The sequence below is a fragment of the Solanum dulcamara genome, chromosome 11 (assembly GCF_947179165.1).
Source record: "Solanum dulcamara chromosome 11, daSolDulc1.2, whole genome shotgun sequence".
NCBI classification, from domain to species: domain Eukaryota; kingdom Viridiplantae; phylum Streptophyta; class Magnoliopsida; order Solanales; family Solanaceae; genus Solanum; species Solanum dulcamara.
Window position 1 is genome coordinate 53,081,150 of NC_077247.1, and position 17,413 is coordinate 53,098,562.

The 17,413-nt window shown below is 32.1% G+C and overlaps 3 protein-coding genes across 3 annotated transcripts in view; 1 reads left to right on the plus strand and 2 right to left on the minus strand.

The window, feature by feature from the left end:
* The window catches only part of LOC129872328 (uncharacterized), a 67,909-nt gene that overhangs the window by 33,181 nt on the left and 17,315 nt on the right, over positions 1 to 17,413 (plus strand). The gene's annotated exons all lie outside the window — the stretch shown is intronic.
* Positions 882 to 6,552, minus strand: LOC129872326 (calcium-dependent protein kinase 28-like). The gene is made up of 12 exons (XM_055947279.1): positions 5,738 to 6,552; positions 4,681 to 4,811; positions 4,525 to 4,566; positions 4,297 to 4,408; positions 4,141 to 4,219; positions 3,779 to 3,948; positions 3,075 to 3,201; positions 2,617 to 2,732; positions 2,410 to 2,517; positions 2,180 to 2,242; positions 1,644 to 1,817; positions 882 to 1,440 (listed from the first exon to the last, which is right to left on the minus strand). Exons 1-12 carry the CDS (start codon positions 6,161 to 6,163, stop codon positions 1,279 to 1,281), a joined length of 1,710 nt encoding a protein of 569 aa, XP_055803254.1. The 5' UTR covers positions 6,164 to 6,552; the 3' UTR covers positions 882 to 1,278.
* On the minus strand, positions 15,048 to 17,344 carry LOC129872327 (naringenin,2-oxoglutarate 3-dioxygenase). The gene is made up of 3 exons (XM_055947281.1): positions 16,907 to 17,344; positions 15,831 to 16,259; positions 15,048 to 15,469 (listed from the first exon to the last, which is right to left on the minus strand). Exons 1-3 carry the CDS (start codon positions 17,264 to 17,266, stop codon positions 15,158 to 15,160), a joined length of 1,101 nt encoding a protein of 366 aa, XP_055803256.1. The 5' UTR covers positions 17,267 to 17,344; the 3' UTR covers positions 15,048 to 15,157.

The following is a 17,413-nucleotide window of genomic DNA, read 5'->3' on the forward strand; positions in this document are numbered from 1 at the left end:
CGATTTTCTTGGTAAGGTTTTTAATGAGGCAGCATTCAAGGTGTATTACCAGATGTGTGTACTCTTTTTCTTTCACTAGGCTTTTTTCCTACTGGGTTTTTCCTAATAAGATTTTAACGATGCACAACTTTTATGAGTGTTCACGATAACTATGTATATTGTTTCTTGTAAAGTTTTTAATGAGACACATTACACATGGACATCTAAGGGAGAATGTTATGAAATAGAGAGAAGTTGATGCTCCATTAGTAATGGAGCCCACATAATGGCAAAATAGGTTATGTAATTCTTTCTTTTTTTCATGAAAGTTTGGCTATAAATAGCTATATGTTCTCTGTGAAATGATACACACAAAGAACAATTCTCTCACTCTCTTCACTTTCTATTTTTTTTTCTTGTCTTTCGCTTACTTTTCTTATAATTTTATTACTTTTATAACATGATCCACTTTGATTTGCTTGGGGATAAGTGTTCCATAATTTATATATATTTTGGGCGAGCCTCGAAGAACAAGTACGTGTTGATCAGAATAATAGTTTATTCAATTAAATTTTTTGGAAATTGTTGCCGTGTGATATAAAGAAAAGGTCATTTCTATTGGAGACCTGGTGAATATTAATTTATTAAACTTATAACGTTGGCTCAATCAACAAATGGCCCATTAGCTAAGTTGGTTAGAACGTCGTGCTAATAACGCAAAGGTCGCCAATTTTTTTAATTCTAACTCTATGCCTAAGAAAATTACACATCCTCTACTCTATGCTGTTGGGGAACACTTGCAAGAGTACTTTCGAATTATATTTCACCAACAACCAACGGTACAAGCATATTTTGAATTTGCATTACTTTATCCAAAAGTAAAATTAGACATATCCACAAGATCGTAAAGACATTGATTTTCTTCCAGGATATAGTTACAAGCTGATTGAAAAACATTGACACGCTTATAAAAAGGTGATGCACCAACTGATCTATAACTTTTAGTCCTAGTAATACATATATATTTTATCTATAATGACGTACTCAAAGGGAACCCCAGACAAAGAATGTACATTTAAACGACCAGATTACACACATTATTTGCCGCTGGTTGTTTTGGAGAAAGTAACTTCATGCCAAATGCTTTTCTGGCAAACTCTGCAGGAAATGTGCGGGCCGATGGATACACAAGGCCAAATCTCTAAACACTCAACACTTTTTGTTGGAACAACACATAAGCAAACATGATTTTCCAACAAAAAAATTTCCATGATAACTTTCACATCTCTAAACACTCAACTAGCTTTTCCGAGAGCCTCTGATGGTTGGACTAGTCACCATTCGTGAACTTATACTTGCAGTTCTTAGAAGCCTGCGGAATTCTGACAAGCTTATCTTTCCATCTTTGTCGATATCTGCTTCTTCTAGCAGTGGGTCTATGGAGCCTTTTAAGCCGGTATGCTGCATGTGAGTAAAAGACAGATATGAGTATTGTTAGAATTTCAGGGCTAGAAATTCAGTCTGAACTCTTAGTATTTCTTTTCTTCTTCCTTATTTATCTTTGAAGAGTTGCGGAACAGGACAGGGTTAAAATTTCTAGAAAGCCTAGCATTTGTATATACAACAGTGATGATCACTTGAAGCAGAAAATACGACATACTAACCATTCTAAGTTCGTCTGGAGTTATGAATCCATCTCTATCAACGTCAAATTTCTCAAAAGCAGTTCGCGATCTTTGCTGCCATTTTGTCAAATTATGCTCCTCTAACTGATGGACATGTAGAGTCGCTGCAACAAACTCTGGGAAATCAACAAGCCCGTCTGTGTTACTATCAATCTGAAAAATCAATGATCAAAGTGATTCAGGATTTTGAACTGCAGGAGAAAGAACTGTAGGTAATGCAGTATATATACAGAAAAAGAGCATTGACAATGGTTGAGTAAACCCTCAGATTATCACATGGATTCATGATCCGGATTTACAGAACTACTATGTGACATCACATTCCTTTCCTTTTCTCTTCTGTTGTTCCCCTTTTCCCAGATGGCTTTTAGGTGCGTTTGTCCTTTTCTTTCCCTATTTCCTTATGGATGAGTAGGGACTAAATTGGTTGCAAACACATTCCAGCTTGAAGCCATAACTTAATCCCACATGTCATGTTAAAGATATATACTTCATTCCTAGATAGATAAGCTTACCGCTTGAAGAATCTCAAGAACCCGTGATTCTTTCATCTTCCATGGGAGATCCTTGGCAAGGGCCTGCATCAGAAATGGATGTCATAAGCCATAACATAGTTGAAAAAAATAACATCTATTACACAATGCTTTGTTGTAAAGATAGGAATATAAGTGTTTGTGATGTTAGCCAGAAACTTAGAGAAACTGTACAGGAAGAAACTAACTAGACCATGAAATATGGGAAATACCTGTCTCATTTCTTCAAGGCTAATGACACCATTTTTATCCACATCAATTGCAGAAAACTGATCCCGGACATCTGCCAGCTCCTCCTCATCAAGTGTGCTAGCCAATGCCTGCCGGATAATGAAATTGCATGAAGTTAATGTTCTCTACATTTTATTTTTGACTAAGCATCAGAAAAGTCTAAGAAAATAAGAAAGCTATGAAGTTACCCGTAAAGCAAATTGTTTTAATCGACTGTATTTGACAAACTGTCGCATGTTGGACAAGACAGAAATGTCTAGTGGAATCTCAGATGCATCACCTCCTTCGCGGACCCATGGATGTGCTGAAATGTTTGTATATATCAGTTTGAAAAAGTCATTCATTGTATCAACAATTTAAAGGTGCTATGAGAACACCAGTAACATCTAATTGAGTGAAAAACAATGCAAGAGGTCTATGAAAGTTATTCAATAAGTTATCAAAAACATTAGAGCTATTTAGCCAAAACTGATAAAATGGACATCCAACACCGAACATTGCTAATGAAGTAGCTGACTCAAAATTGAAAAAATTCAGTATATGAATCTTTTGGACCTTGAGCTACTCCTCTGATGATCATGCTTGACCATTGTAAAACTTAAAAATCACTTAAAAAGTTGTACTAAATCAGAATACTATTACTTACACAGGGCCTGGGCAGCAGTAAGTCTAGCACGAGGATCTTTCACCAATAATTTCTTAACAAAATCTTTAGCACTGTTGCTTATAGTTGGCCATGGCTTGCGACGAAAATCAGGCTTGTTTCGTAGGACCTTAGCATAGTAGGACCGGAGTTAGAAATGACACTAAATAAAGCTAAAGCATAAAGAATTTACCAAACATTACAAGGAACAAGTTACACTTCTCAGAGGAATAAAATAACACTTATGAATAAAATTTTCTTTAAAGAAACACCAACCAAGACAACCGTTATTCGAAGATATAGCAGTAGCTTGAATGGACTCAAAAGAGAACGGGAAAATTTCAGGTTCAAGAAATTTTAATACTGACTATGGAATGCAGACCAAGTTAATCAAGACCTAAAAATAATAAAGCAAAATTTTACAGGAGATTCATCACCAGTACCATATTGCGAATGGAATTCTGAAATTTCAAAAGTAAAATTGGCTCTACAGACAAAGAATTACAATATTCCAAAGAAAGGCAAGTAAACATGAGATGTGTTTTGCAAAGACAACAATGGTAAACATGACACTTTGACAGAATACAAAGTTTATTTCCTAGTAGAGCTTAAATATCACAATTCTTTTCCACAAGTTCCCAAGGAAAAAACACAATTTAGAATGTTGCCCAGCTGCAGAGCTATAAGAATAAATGTTAGCACCTCACCTCCTTGAATATGCCATCCTCTGTTTTATCCCAGAAGGGCCGACGACCACAGAGCAAAATGAATGTAATTACACCAATGCTCCACACATCTGATTCAGGTCCAGATTTACGCTTTAATACCTCTGGGGCTACGTAATATGCACTTCCAACTATATCTTGGAATTTCTTCCCTGCATTTATTAATTTCCAGTTATAAGTTTTTGCTATCTGAGGAAGAACCACAAACATCTTTGACTGCTTTAACAGATTTATGAAGAATTGAAATTCATACACCAAGCAAAAAGAGTGTTTCTTTTTCAAAAAAGCAAAATGAATTTGTATTTAAAATATTTCATTGAGTAGATTTATGGACATCCAATCACCTGGTCTTATGAAGTCTGAAAGACCAAAATCTGTGGCCTTCAATGGTGAGTCCTCCTTTGGAGATTTAAAGAGAAAATTCTACAAGAAAGAAATGTGTGTAAGAAAAGAAACATGAAGCAGCATTAATAAACCAAAGTACATTACTTCTTGCAGACCTCAGGTTTCATATCACGATGCACCAAACCATGTAAATGACACTGAGCGGCAACTTTTAGCATCTGACCTACAATTATTGCTGCATCTTTCTCCGTATAACGGCTGTCTTTTCTGATCAAAGGAAATTATCGGCAACTCATATATGTATTCTTCGTAATAAGAAATAAATTATAGAACAGGCACTGCAGCTCATGACTGATTAACTAAGCCTGGTTGATATTACTTACTTGGCCAAAATGCGGTCCAAGAGTTCTCCGCCCTCACATAACCTAGAGGAAAACAAATTTGTAATCTATTAACTTACCATCAGATAGCATAATCAATTGTAATGAAGGAACTAGGACAGGACAAACCCAAACAGAGCTCTTAATAATAAAACTTACTCCATTACTATGTAAACATAGTCATCATCCTCAAATGCATTATAGAATTCAACCACATTCTCATGACCAGCTAAGGCCTTCAATATCTTCACTTCTCGTTTTACATCCTCAACCGCAATTGGAACAACCATCTGCAACGATTAACTAGAGTTATGCTATAGTTATAATAAACTGGAACTTCAAGACAAGGTATTGATCATGCAATAATACTAAAACTTAACAAGTTTCTAAAAGAGAAACTTCTGCAAGTATTCGTATTTGTGTGAATAACCCCATCATTCCAGAAGGGTGAATACATCTTAACTGATGTGAAGATATTATAGGAGACAAAGCTGGAGGAACCTTTCACCAAAAGGAAAGTTTTTCTCCATAAAAGCCGATGGCGAAAAAATTAGTTGCATCATGCATCAATAACCAAGACTTGTCAAGTCAGTCACAGATAAGTCCATTCATCAAAAACCAAAGAAGCTACCAGTGCCTATTGACAACAAAAAAACTAGCTCTCCTCTAAACCATGTCACGGAAGCCATTATCTACTTAACTGGATATAATAACAACAGCAGCATTAATCATGTAAAGCAAAAGTCCAGTGCCGTCGGTATTTCTCAATATATATCATGTTTAGAACAACAACCATCAACAGCTTCCACAAACCTATAGTTTTCGAGATATTTAAGTATCTTAAAAAGCATAGTTTCACCTAATAGCAATCTATAAAAATTAACTACAGCTTAAGTAGGTATTTCAAAATTTAGCAGAAGATAGCCCTTTGTAAAGCACAAAAGCTATAAAAATACACTGATTGAACCAAATAAACAGAGACATGAACTTAAAAGAAAAAAGGGGGAAAAGCATGCAAAGCACTTTAGTAGTTTATGGATATTCTGCTCTAGGAGCATAAACCATTTTGAGCATCTCTGTTAGAATCCACAAAAGCATGAGTCAACCAAAGTCAATCGAGACATTTAAAAATGATTCACAAGAAATACTTTAACAGATATGTTTCACAACCCTGACATACATGTAAGAATTTGATATGAGAGGGGGAAAAGAGAACCTTTTTCTTCTCAATTCTCTTGACAGCCGCGCGATTTCCATTAGACCTGTCTGTGGCAACATATGTATATCCAAATTGGCCATGACCCAACAATTTCCCAATGGTAAACTTCTTATCAAAATCTTTATCATACCCAAAATCTGTTTTTTTCCCACAAGGAATAACTCCACTTTGCCTCCTTGTATTGTGCTTAACATTTTTCTGACAATTTCTCTGTTGTGGCTGGTTTTTATGGTTATCTTTACCTTTCTGTCGATTGCAATGAGACCCCTCTTGTTTTCTTGATGTATTTGTTGTTGTTGAAGCCGGATTGGCTGAGCTCCGCCGATTACGGTGGCCATTCACGGTTGTGGTTGTGGTGGTGGTGGAAGGGGTGTTGCTGTTAGAACCACTAACTTTTGTGCTAGAAAAACAGATATTTCCCATTGTGGCATATGAATAAAATCCTCAAAAGTTGAAAATTTTCAGATGAATAATCAAGATTATGGATATTAATACAGGGATGAAAGAAAACAAAAAAGAAGGGGGTGGGGGTGGGGGTGGGGGGGAATTAATTATAAGAGGAAAGATTAAAAGAGAAAGGAGGAGGAGGAAGAAGAAAGGAAGAAAGAGAGGAGAGGTGATGGACCATGGTTATGGTCAAAACATTTTTTATTTTAACAAGAAAACCATAAGCCCTCTTATTTCTTATTTTCAGTTTGGAAGAATGGAGGGAGAAAACTGAAAATTTGCAACTTCTTTCTTTTGATTTTCTCTGTCTAACATTTTCTTTCTAATAATAATAATGGCCTCTCTCAGATTTTTTCTTCTCTCTCTCTCTTTTTATTTTTAATTTAATTGCTTTAGGAATTAGGTTGCCCATGGAAAAAGAAAATATATTCCTGAGGGGGGTTTTGGTGTTCTCTTGTGGAAAATTACCAATCCGTTCCACGTATTTCACATGCACGTGCAGAAATTTGGTTCGTCGGCTATTGGAAAAGCAAGCTGACCAAAAAAAACGTGGCAACATATACAATAGGTATAAAATATATAAATGTGTCATCAATTGATATCTATATCGTTTAATTTTGAATAGAAATAGATAACAAAATTATCATAAAGTTAAATACGCATGATGCTAATTCAAAATTTTGAGTAAGTTCGTAAAAGTTGCTCTATAAACATAGCAATACGTATAAAGCATTAATTTGTCAACATTCTAAAAAGTTGAGCATAAACCTATTAAATTTGGAGTCAATTAATATCTATATTATCTAATTTTGAATATGTATAAAAAAATTGAATTATCGTAAAGTTAAATAAGTAGATACATGCACTATTAACGCACGTAACAAAGTACCATGATACTAATTCAAAATTTAGAGTAATTTGGTAGAAGTTGTTCTACAAACATAGCAATACGTATAAAGCATTAATTTGTCAACATTCCAAAAGGTTGAGCATAAACCTAATGAATTGACAACCAGTAAAATGATATAAGCCTAATCAATTTGGTAGAAATTGAAAGGCATTTTTGGTATGCATTCTCACCGTCTCACAATGGTGCTACAGCACTTTATAGGTCTATGATACTTTTTTTTTCTATATATCCCAAACTATTTTTGACCATGTTTTGATCGATAATTTTAATTTTCATTCACGTGATTCAAACATTCATTCATATACATTTAGTATTTTAAAATATACTACTATTCTCATGCTAAGAAGCTAAGTAAGAACGCATCAGAGGGAATACCATTGTAAGGAAAGAAAATGAACTAAGTTACTCTCTTCGTCCACTTTTAATTATTGCTTTATATAGTTTAAAACGATAGTCACTTTAGAAATTTAAAAATTTAAAATTGACAATTATTTTTAACTATATTATTGACATTAAAAACGTACTTTATTTGTCCTATTTTAATTATCGCTTTAGCTAAAAAAATTATTCCAAAACAAAATAATTGTCACTTTAACAATTCAAAACTAAGGTTAACAATTGTTTTTAACTATATTCCTAACAAAGAAACAATTCTTTGTTAGTAATGTTCAATTCTAAAAAAAATCTATGAGTAATAAACAAGTATACCACATTTTATGCATCAAAATCAAGAAGAAACTCATGGTGATTAAAATAAAATAAAGCTTAAGAACATCATATAGATATATAGATTTATAAATAAATAAGCATTTTGCAGAGTACAATATTGTTTGAAAATGCCTCGCCGTCCATCAGAGGGATTAAAAAAAGAAACAAAAACGTTGACAGTGAATTTATACTTGTAAAAGTATAATATGTTCAATGTTAATACCTTTATAAATTTACCTCGAATTACTTACTTGAAAATTTTTAAAAGGAGTAAGAGGGAGTCGGTGATATGCGTTTGCCTAACTAAGTATGCTATGTACTTAATTAGTTAACTAAGATCTTTTAAACAAAGACACAACTCTGTATATATGGTGAGAAAATTAAATTAAAGAAAAAAAATGTCCATTGCTCAATTATAGAGAGACTATCGACAAGAGGTAGATAAGAGACGTAGTAAGGTGATAGAAATATTAGTCATATATAAATAAAAGATGATTAAATTGGTTTAACAACCACTTTTTAATAATTATTAGAAAGTGAAATACCATATACTAAACTACAAAATATATTAAATACTAATACAATAGATAGCCCCCCCCCCCCTCACCCCATCAGTGGCGAAGCCACGACTTTCATCGAGGGGTTCAGATAAAATGAATTGGATCAAATATGAACGGGTTGAATTAAATATAAGCGGGCTAGATAAAGTTCAACTCTACCTTAGAAAACACAATTATTTTATTTTTTTCATACTATTTAGCCAAGAGATTGGTTATTAAAATTATTTTATTATTTTACCTTAGAGCGGATCAAAATTGATTACATTTGCGTCAATTTTTTTCAAAAAATAACTATTTCATATAACAAAACGAAGACGAAAATGTGGAGTGATGAGCTTTTAATAGCTAAAATGCTGAAAAGACATCAAACAGGTATTCGAACACGCATGACCTTGCATTACTTTGAACCTTTTTGTGACTGAGCCAAGCATTGAACTTGTGTTTCGGGGGTTCAATATTCAATATATACTCATAAAATAAAATTTTGATCGTATATATACAACGTATTTTTTTTTATCGAGGTGATTCGGATAAATCCCTAAGCTGGCTCCGCTCCTGCACCCACTCCCTTATTCGTCAAATTTTCAAACATCTCACAAATGACAAGTTTCCTCTATCCAACACGCTAAAGAAAATATCTATATTAATGGGCTCTATAAGATTGAATGATCAAATATCTCAATAATTGAAAAGAGTCACCACCAAAATTAAATTAAAAATGTTTGCAATACATGTCAACTATGTTAAAAAAAAAAAAAGTGAAACTATATATGAACTTCTTTGCTAAATCGTTCGTAGTTTACATAAAAAAAAATTAAAAAATCCATCGCTAAGATTAGACAAGAATTTTATTATTTATCTACAAATTAATTTTTTCTGTCGTTAATTCTTTTTTTAAAAAAAATAGTGGACCAGTAAGGCCTGAGGTGACCCATCGATATCTGCCCCAATCCCACTTGCTCACATTTACCAATCTCACACTTTGCTTATGAGTGTATATATGATCAAAGTTTAGAGTGAATCATGCACCAAATTAAAATCCCTATCTTTGGCATATGTATTGACCTAGTCTTTGGAGTTCAAATTTCCACATATTTTTCCAAGTACTTCAAGTCATCTCTAGAAACTTTCAAATTTGAACTACACCAGTGAGTGACTAGTTAACTTCTATATTCTGATTAATGGGATGACCATTCTAGTTGACACACACAAAAAAAAATTGGTCATAAAGATAATGAAGATTTATTCTAATTAATGGTGTTAATTGGGTTTCAAATATCGTTAGTTTTTGGTAACTTTTCTCAAATTCGAAACACGACGATGTCTTTGATCAACATAAATGGATTGTTTTTAAAATACATTTCAACAACCAAATACATTTCTTTTTTCTAAAAAAAATCCAAAGCCCAACTTGTACGGGTTATGGAAGTTTCCTGAAACATTTTGTGGAAAAGTAATCCCAACACTTCAAGAAGTACATCTCCAATAACTTTTTAAGAATTATAAGATGTTTAGGGTTTGACTCTTGAGATTAAAAAAAAATCAAACATCAAACGTTTTCTTTAATGAGTCGTACACAATTTAAAATTAAATTAATTAAGCCTTCAATTTAAGTATCAGACACTAATAAAAATATCTTTGGACGGAACTTAATTAGAAGATCAGTAAATTAAACAGGCTCTATAAATTTCAGAATTAAATATAGAATTTGTGTGAACTTAGAATTTTAGAATTAATAATTTATACGTGTGAACAAATTATTAAATAACATGAATTTGGCGTATCAATGGAATTGACGTGAACTATGTTTAAATTATGAGAAGCAGACAATAAGAAGGATTAAGCAAAGTATTAGGTCCTACTAACAAAAAAATAATTTTAGAATAATTAGTCGAATGAACTAGTCGTACGTAATAAAACAATTAAACAAATCGAGTTTTTAAAAGTATCTTCTTACTAATCTCAAGGTACATACCATGGGATCTTACTTAACTGGAGAAGCGTTCACATTTATTTTTAGAAAAATGTAAAAATTGCAGAAAATAGAAGTTTTGCCGGAATATTCCAGAGTCTTTTGGTTAATTATTTGGTTGTATTCCTCAGAATTCAAAGTTAACCAAAAAGACCTCTTGAATGACAAAACAACACATTTGCCCTTTTATTGACATGCTTATCCTTTAAATGATAATAATACTCAAATTGACATCTTTCAGATTTCGAGATTCAAACAAGTTTATTTTTTATCATAATTTTTTCATATATCTTTTAAATATATAATTTTAATTTTAAAAAATTTAAAAATTCCGACATCAATTTACAGTCAAACTTAAATTATTTAACTCTCAAAATTCAATCTGTGCCATATAAATTAGGTCAGACGAAATATATAATATAAAATAAATGAGGGTGAAAATAAAACCTTAAATCACAGGGAGACGCTAGAATTTGTACCCTAGTGTATATATGCTCCAAAAGCTATTAAAAATATCTTGTTTTATATAGAGTTTCAACTTTTAGAAATTAAAAATAAATAAATTAAGAAGGTATGAATAACAATTTAATAGTTTATATTCATATATAGGTTACGAAAATGTAATGAATATCACTATTTTTTTCTTTTAAAAAAATGTTCAGTGACTATTTTCACAAATATATTGATGAATCAGTCAGCAAAGAGAAAGAATAAGTATTTTCACACAGAAAAATTGAAAGTTTCTCAGTATTTTAATAAAAAATTATTTTCTATTATGCATTTTTCCAATGAGTTATTTCAGTAAAAATATGACAATAAAAAAATTATATTTTATAACATGAATTTCTCATTAATTCGCGATTATAAAAATATTGGCTTCTAGCGGATGGTAAACGCTTTGATCACTTTGAAGCCTGTTGGGACCATTCAGACTTAGCTTTTAGTAGAGCTCGATGAAAGGACATCTTCGAGAATGATGCACTTGTAATTAATTAAATTGAGTCGACTCTATTGAAACATGTTTAATGTATCAAGCCTCTCCGTTTTGTTTTCACACTCCTTTATTTGATCTCCATTTCACACAGCACAAGAGTGAGAATTTTATCATTTTATACGTTGGGTAATTCAAATCTCCATTTTCTATTTCTTCTTTTCTTTCTGATGGGTACATAAAGAATATCTACAGGCAAGTCTACTAAAAGTGTGTAATTTATAAAAATAAAAGAATTCAGAGTCTCGGAAATAATTTCTCTATCTTCCTACTACACATTGTGTTTGGCCAAAGTTGTTCGGCAATTTTTCATGCCTTACACGAAGTACGCACTCATTGGCCACATTATTTTTCAACTGTATTCGCACATTAGCTGCTGCATTTTTGTGGAGCCTCCTTTATTTTATCTTTTCTTGGTGGGGTTGGTTATATGTACTCAAATATGAAAGCAAGGTACATAATTGAGGGTTAAAAGAAAAGGAAACGTGCCCCATTATACGTGTACGTCGGTGTTTTAAAAGAGCCACTCACTAGTACAGTAGAGTCCCAGATGAGTATATAAACTAGATGACAAAAGGATCAGCAGGACAGATATGTAGTTGAAATTGCCACACTAGTTTAATTAATGTTCTAATTAACTTTACTCTTGACAAAAAAAATAGAAAAGTAATAGGGAACGCGAGGTAGCTCCGCCACAAGCCAAAAAATGTGAAACGTTTTTCTTTTTTTTAATTATTATCTATCTAAACTGTGGTGTGTAGATTTGTCTCATATCTTTACTGGTGAATAGTTAATATAGTCGAGATATATGCAAGCTAGCACGACACTATTTTTTTTACCTCAAGTACTTTTTGTGTTTTTCATTTATATCTTTCTTACGAAAATATTAATTAAGAGGTGTGTTTAACTATTTATTAGCCCATTGAATATTCACTTTATGTGTCATAATTGAGGTATTTGTAGTTTTTAAGAACACTTATTAAGGGTAAAGTGAAAATAAAATAAAATTAATTTTGTCTTGAACTTCTAAATTGACAAGTATTTTGAGTCAAATATTTTTTCGCAAAAATAATAACTATTTTGCAACGGAGAAAGTAGTATTGAAAATGAATTAACAAATTAATAGAGGGCTACTTACGAAAATCTTACTAGATTAGGAGCTAATTACTTAGATACATGTTGGTTTGCAATATCATGAATCTTAATTACCAGATTTTGGTGTGTTCAGATACATCCAGATACATGTATCACGGAAAACATGATATTTTTGTGTAATTTGTTCTAGATACACTGTATCCAAGTAGATTTGCATGTATCCGAGATACACAGACAAATCTCGTTCGCCACTCTCCTATGTATCTGGTATCCCAAATACATGCGAAACACACCAGATACATGTATCTGGTGTGTATCTAACGTGATTCGCACTTATTTGGGATGACAAACCTCACTCGCCTCCCATGTGTTCTTGCTCACCTCTCTCCCTAATTCAGTATAAATGAGAAACATCGACCCATTAGGTTTGCAAAGCGAGACGGCAAAGGCCAATTGTGTTTCTTGCAAAAAAGGTTCACGCGTGTATTAGCTAACAACTTTGAATATTAATGTTCTCTGTAGAGATTACTAACAGATTTCGGTTGTAAACTAGCTGGCATATATATATATGTATGTAGGGCTAGCTATATATGGAGGTATACAATGTTTTCATATGATTATTTACTATTATTCTCTCCATATATACAATGCACAAATTGATCCCCGCCTTGCATGCAAGAATTTTTTCAGCAAATCGGATACTCTGGGCTATGATTTCGGTTTAAGTTATTTACACCGATAGTATAAAGAATTTTATAGGTAAATCAAGTGGTTATGCATGATACCATTAAGTTACCAAAAAAAATCTAACTAATCTGATATTTTCAATTTTTTTCAACGAAAGATTTAACTATTTCATCAAGGATATCATATGTCCAAAAGGATTGAGTAGCATCTACCAAAAAAATTGTGCTGAATGGAATGGGCTAAGAGAACCTTGTAATTGAGCAACTGGGCTGGTGTATACTTGGGCTAATTATACCATCTTCTTTAGTAGGACATGGCGCCATGTACCATCTAAGAGATGGGAAAAGGCATAAATTTTCCTTGTAGTTGTACCGAAAAGTCATTAAGAAGAAGAATTCTTCTCCCCATTTTGATGGAGAAGACGATTGGGGTTTGGATGGGTGGTTAATAATTAATTAGGAGTTAATTAGTATAAAATATAGTTAATAAAAGAAAAGTTAATTAATAAAGAAAAGAAAAAAATATAAAAAAATTTGGATGGGTATTTAATAATTAATTAGGAGTTAATTAGTATAAAATATAGTTAATAAAAGAAAAGTTAATTAATAAAGAAAATAAAAAATATAAAAAAAATTGGATGGGTAGTTAATAATTAATTAGGAGTTAATTAGTATAAAATATAGTTAATAAAAGAAAATTTAATTAATAAAGAAAAGAAAAAAATATACATAAAAAATTGGATGAGTAGTTAATAATTAATTAAGAGTTAATTAGTTTAAAATATAGTTAATAAAAGAAAAGTTAATTAATAAAGAAAAGAAATATAAAAAGTCGAATGGATAGTTAATAATTAATTAGTATAAAATATAGTTAATAAAAGAAAAGTTAATTAATAAAGAAAAAAATATAAAAAGTCGAATGGATAGTTAATAATTAATTAGTATAAAATATAGTTAATAAAAAAAAGTTAGTTAATAATGAGAAGAAAAGAAAAGAAATATAAAAAATCAGATGTGCGGTTAATAATTGATGGGTAGTTAATAATTAATTAGGATTTAATTAGTATAAAATAAAGTTAATAAAAGGAAAGTTAATTGATAAAAAAAGAAAAGAAAAAAATATAAAAAATCGGATGGATAGTTGATAATTAATTAAGAGCTAATTAGTATAAAATATAGTTAATAAAAGAAAAGTTAATTAATAAATAAAATAAAAGAAAAAAATATAAAAAATTATAATTTTTGATGTGGCGATGATGTGGCGCTCAGCGAGTGTAATACACTACATACTATAAGAGTGGTGTTATGCGTTCAGGTGTGTAATAGTTTCACTTTTATGTAGGTTAGGGGTGTAATAGATCGTCATGATAGTTTAAATGTGTAACTGACTTTTCGATATAACTTCAGGGGAAATTTATGTCTTTTCCCTTTAATTGGCATAAAACAACACTAGTTTGTAATATTAGCATTAAATACATTTGGGTTCCTTTGGCAAAATTGACAGGCTGTCCGCGTATCCCCGAATATGCAATACAGGCAGACATCTCCCGTAACACAAGCATCGTTGTGATCCATTCGAGAAACAAAAGATTCGTCAATTCAAGCTGAAAATACATGCATAAATAATAGTTTAATGTCAAGGTTGAGAACGGAAGCTCTGGATGGAGCCATACAAGTAGAAGTCAAATTACAATTTTACATTGAATATTGTTCTTGGAGTTTTCAAATTCCAAATTTTAGGTCCGTATTTTGTCTCCCTCCCCCATGTTGTAACGAGCGCTACTACATATTGGAGTTAATTTTCGCTTATTGGCAAAACAAAATTGAAAAAGCAATAGAAAAAAAAAAGCTATTGAAAAGAATAATTAAATGGTTGTAGGAGTGATAGTAACACGCGAGTAATAAAATTATTAAACTCTCATTAACACACGTCACCAATTCACAAGAACATGATTTATCGTTATTCAAGATCACAACAGTGATAAAAGAAATTACACGAGTAGCATCTTTTTTTCAACACCCAATATATGTGCTAAAATTGTAAAAGCTTAAGCAAGAATTTCCTCAATGGGCTTGGACTCCAATTGGACTTTTTCAGCAGCCTCTTCAGCTTGTATCTGTTGTTGCTTGGCCAGCTTCTTGAGCCTAGCAAGCTCAAGATCCTTACTCATTTTCCTTCTGTACATTTCTGCAAATGTTATGGGCTCATCCATTATTGCCTTCTCTTCTTCCCTAATTTTTAACGGATACACTATTGCCTCCGGTGCTGGATTCTGGAAAGTGGCTATAGATAATCTGCTGCTATTCGAGTTCACCACTGCTTGATGATCAGCGTTCTTGAACCTCCCATTGCTCAAATACTGTCCAAAATCACATAATTAAGTGTCAATTAGTATGATTTCAAAACAATGTTAGGTTTGAACAAACTATGTTGCTCAGATTCTCAAAAAAAAAAAACGTAACAACACTCATGTCAAATTATAAAAAAGTATATTTTGAAGAATCTGACATGGGTGACGCACAACATAGTGATAGAATAAATATCGACTGGCCACTATCATAAAGTTTCAAATTTCAAAAGTGAAATTCCGTGATAATATCTTGGAATTTCACCTATTTAAATTTAATGGCATTTCCTATTTTTCAATTACAGAAATTGAAAAGTGGCTGTTTGCGGAATTTATCGGAAAATATAATAGTAGCAAAGTGTAGAGAACTTACGTGACCATGATCACCAAGATTAACAACAAAAGCCCCTTCAACGGGCTGAACAGTGATCCAAGTTTTGCCATTATCTTTAGTGGCTTGAAGGCCACCAACTTGGTCTTGTAACAAGAGGGTGATGGTTCCTGGATCAGTGTGTCGTTTGAGCCCAAGTGTAAGGTCAGGCTGTGGACACTTTGGGTAAAAATTGACAACCACTTTTTGGTCCATATCCACACATGCCTTGGTTAAGGCCTCCTTATCTAAGCCCATTGCCTCTGATAATACTTCTAATAATTTGCAAGCCAACTCCATTAACTTTTCACTGTACTTTTCAGTTACAGCTATCCATCCTTGTGGTTTGTCTGGCCATCTAGAGTAGTCTCTAGCACGAATTGGGTATGAGAAGTAGGTCACAATTTCACGCCAATCTTGGACTACTTCACCCTACAAAACAAGTAAATATCTATTACTTTCGTCTCAATTATGTGATGTGATCGTGTTTGATTGGACATAAAATTTAAAACGAAGAAAAAAATCCTATTGAAACTTATCTAAAATAAGTCTTCAATATTAGTTTGATTATAAATCAATAAATAGAAATTTTGAATTAAATTATTACTAAAGGTAAAAATAAATATCATTCATTTCGGAGATAACCTAAAAAAAATGCCACATCCATTAGTTTAGACGGAGAGAATAGTACTTTATACTTTCTAAAGTCAAATTGATTTACTGAATTTTTGAGCGAAATATCTACTTGTAGAAATAAAAAATCCACATTTAAATGCTACATTTATTAGTTTAAGTCAATCTGATGCAACTTTTTATAGTTACTCTTATTTTTACTTTACTGGTTCAGTATATTAAAACTAAATATTTATTTTGTTTTTTTAATTTACAAATTCAAATGATAATTTATCACTTAATTCTTTTTATTTACCATACTCAAGAGTATATTTTTTCTATATTTGGAAATTCATCTCCAATTCTTTAACAAATTTATTCTGCTCTTATTAGTCATAGAAACTATAAAAAATTGTCGTGACATGCATTTCTATAAATGCTTTTGATACATGTCTAATGATTGTTACCTGTAGATGGCTAGAGACAATGAAACCACCTTTCTTGCCACCAGACATGTCAAACCGAAGCTTCTCCTCAGGAGGCAAGGCGAAGAATTCCTTAGCAAATTTAGTCATTTGTGATATTAATTGATCATCAACCCCATGATCAACTACCTGAAAAACGCCCCAATCTTCACATGCTTTAACAATGTTTTCACATATTTCACCTCTTCTTCCATTAATCTCATCAATACCCTTCAATGATATGACTGGAATCTCATCGCTGAATTTGTTGTAAGCCACTTTAGGACGCTCTTCTTCATCCCTTATGAAACTTGTTTGAAGAGTTTTTTCATCAGCCAAAGCTGTTAATGTTGAAGGTGCCATACTTTTTCTTGTTTGTACAAAAGAGTTAAGTACGCATGCACCCTTACTTTTATTGTTGGTAAGTAATAAGTAGTGAGGGAGTTGGGGGAAATAAGGGGCTCAGATTTATAAAGGAGTTGGACTTGTGTGTAGGCGTGGAGCTCTAAC

Coding starts and splice junctions, on each gene's coding strand:
- LOC129872326 (XM_055947279.1), bottom strand. CDS start 6,163: ATGGGAAATATCTGTTTTTCTAGCACAAAAGTTAGTGGTTCTAACAGC. Junction 4,812..5,737: donor AGAGAATTGAGAAGAAAAAG/GTTCTCTTTTCC, acceptor TAATCGTTGCAG/ATGGTTGTTCCAATTGCGGT. Junction 2,243..2,409: donor GCCTTGAAGAAATGAGACAG/GTATTTCCCATA, acceptor TTTCTGATGCAG/GCCCTTGCCAAGGATCTCCC.
- LOC129872327 (XM_055947281.1), bottom strand. CDS start 17,266: ATGGCACCTTCAACATTAACAGCTTTGGCTGATGAAAAAACTCTTCAA. Junction 16,260..16,906: donor TTGTCTCTAGCCATCTACAG/GTAACAATCATT, acceptor CTTGTTTTGTAG/GGTGAAGTAGTCCAAGATTG. Junction 15,470..15,830: donor ATCTTGGTGATCATGGTCAC/GTAAGTTCTCTA, acceptor GATTTTGGACAG/TATTTGAGCAATGGGAGGTT.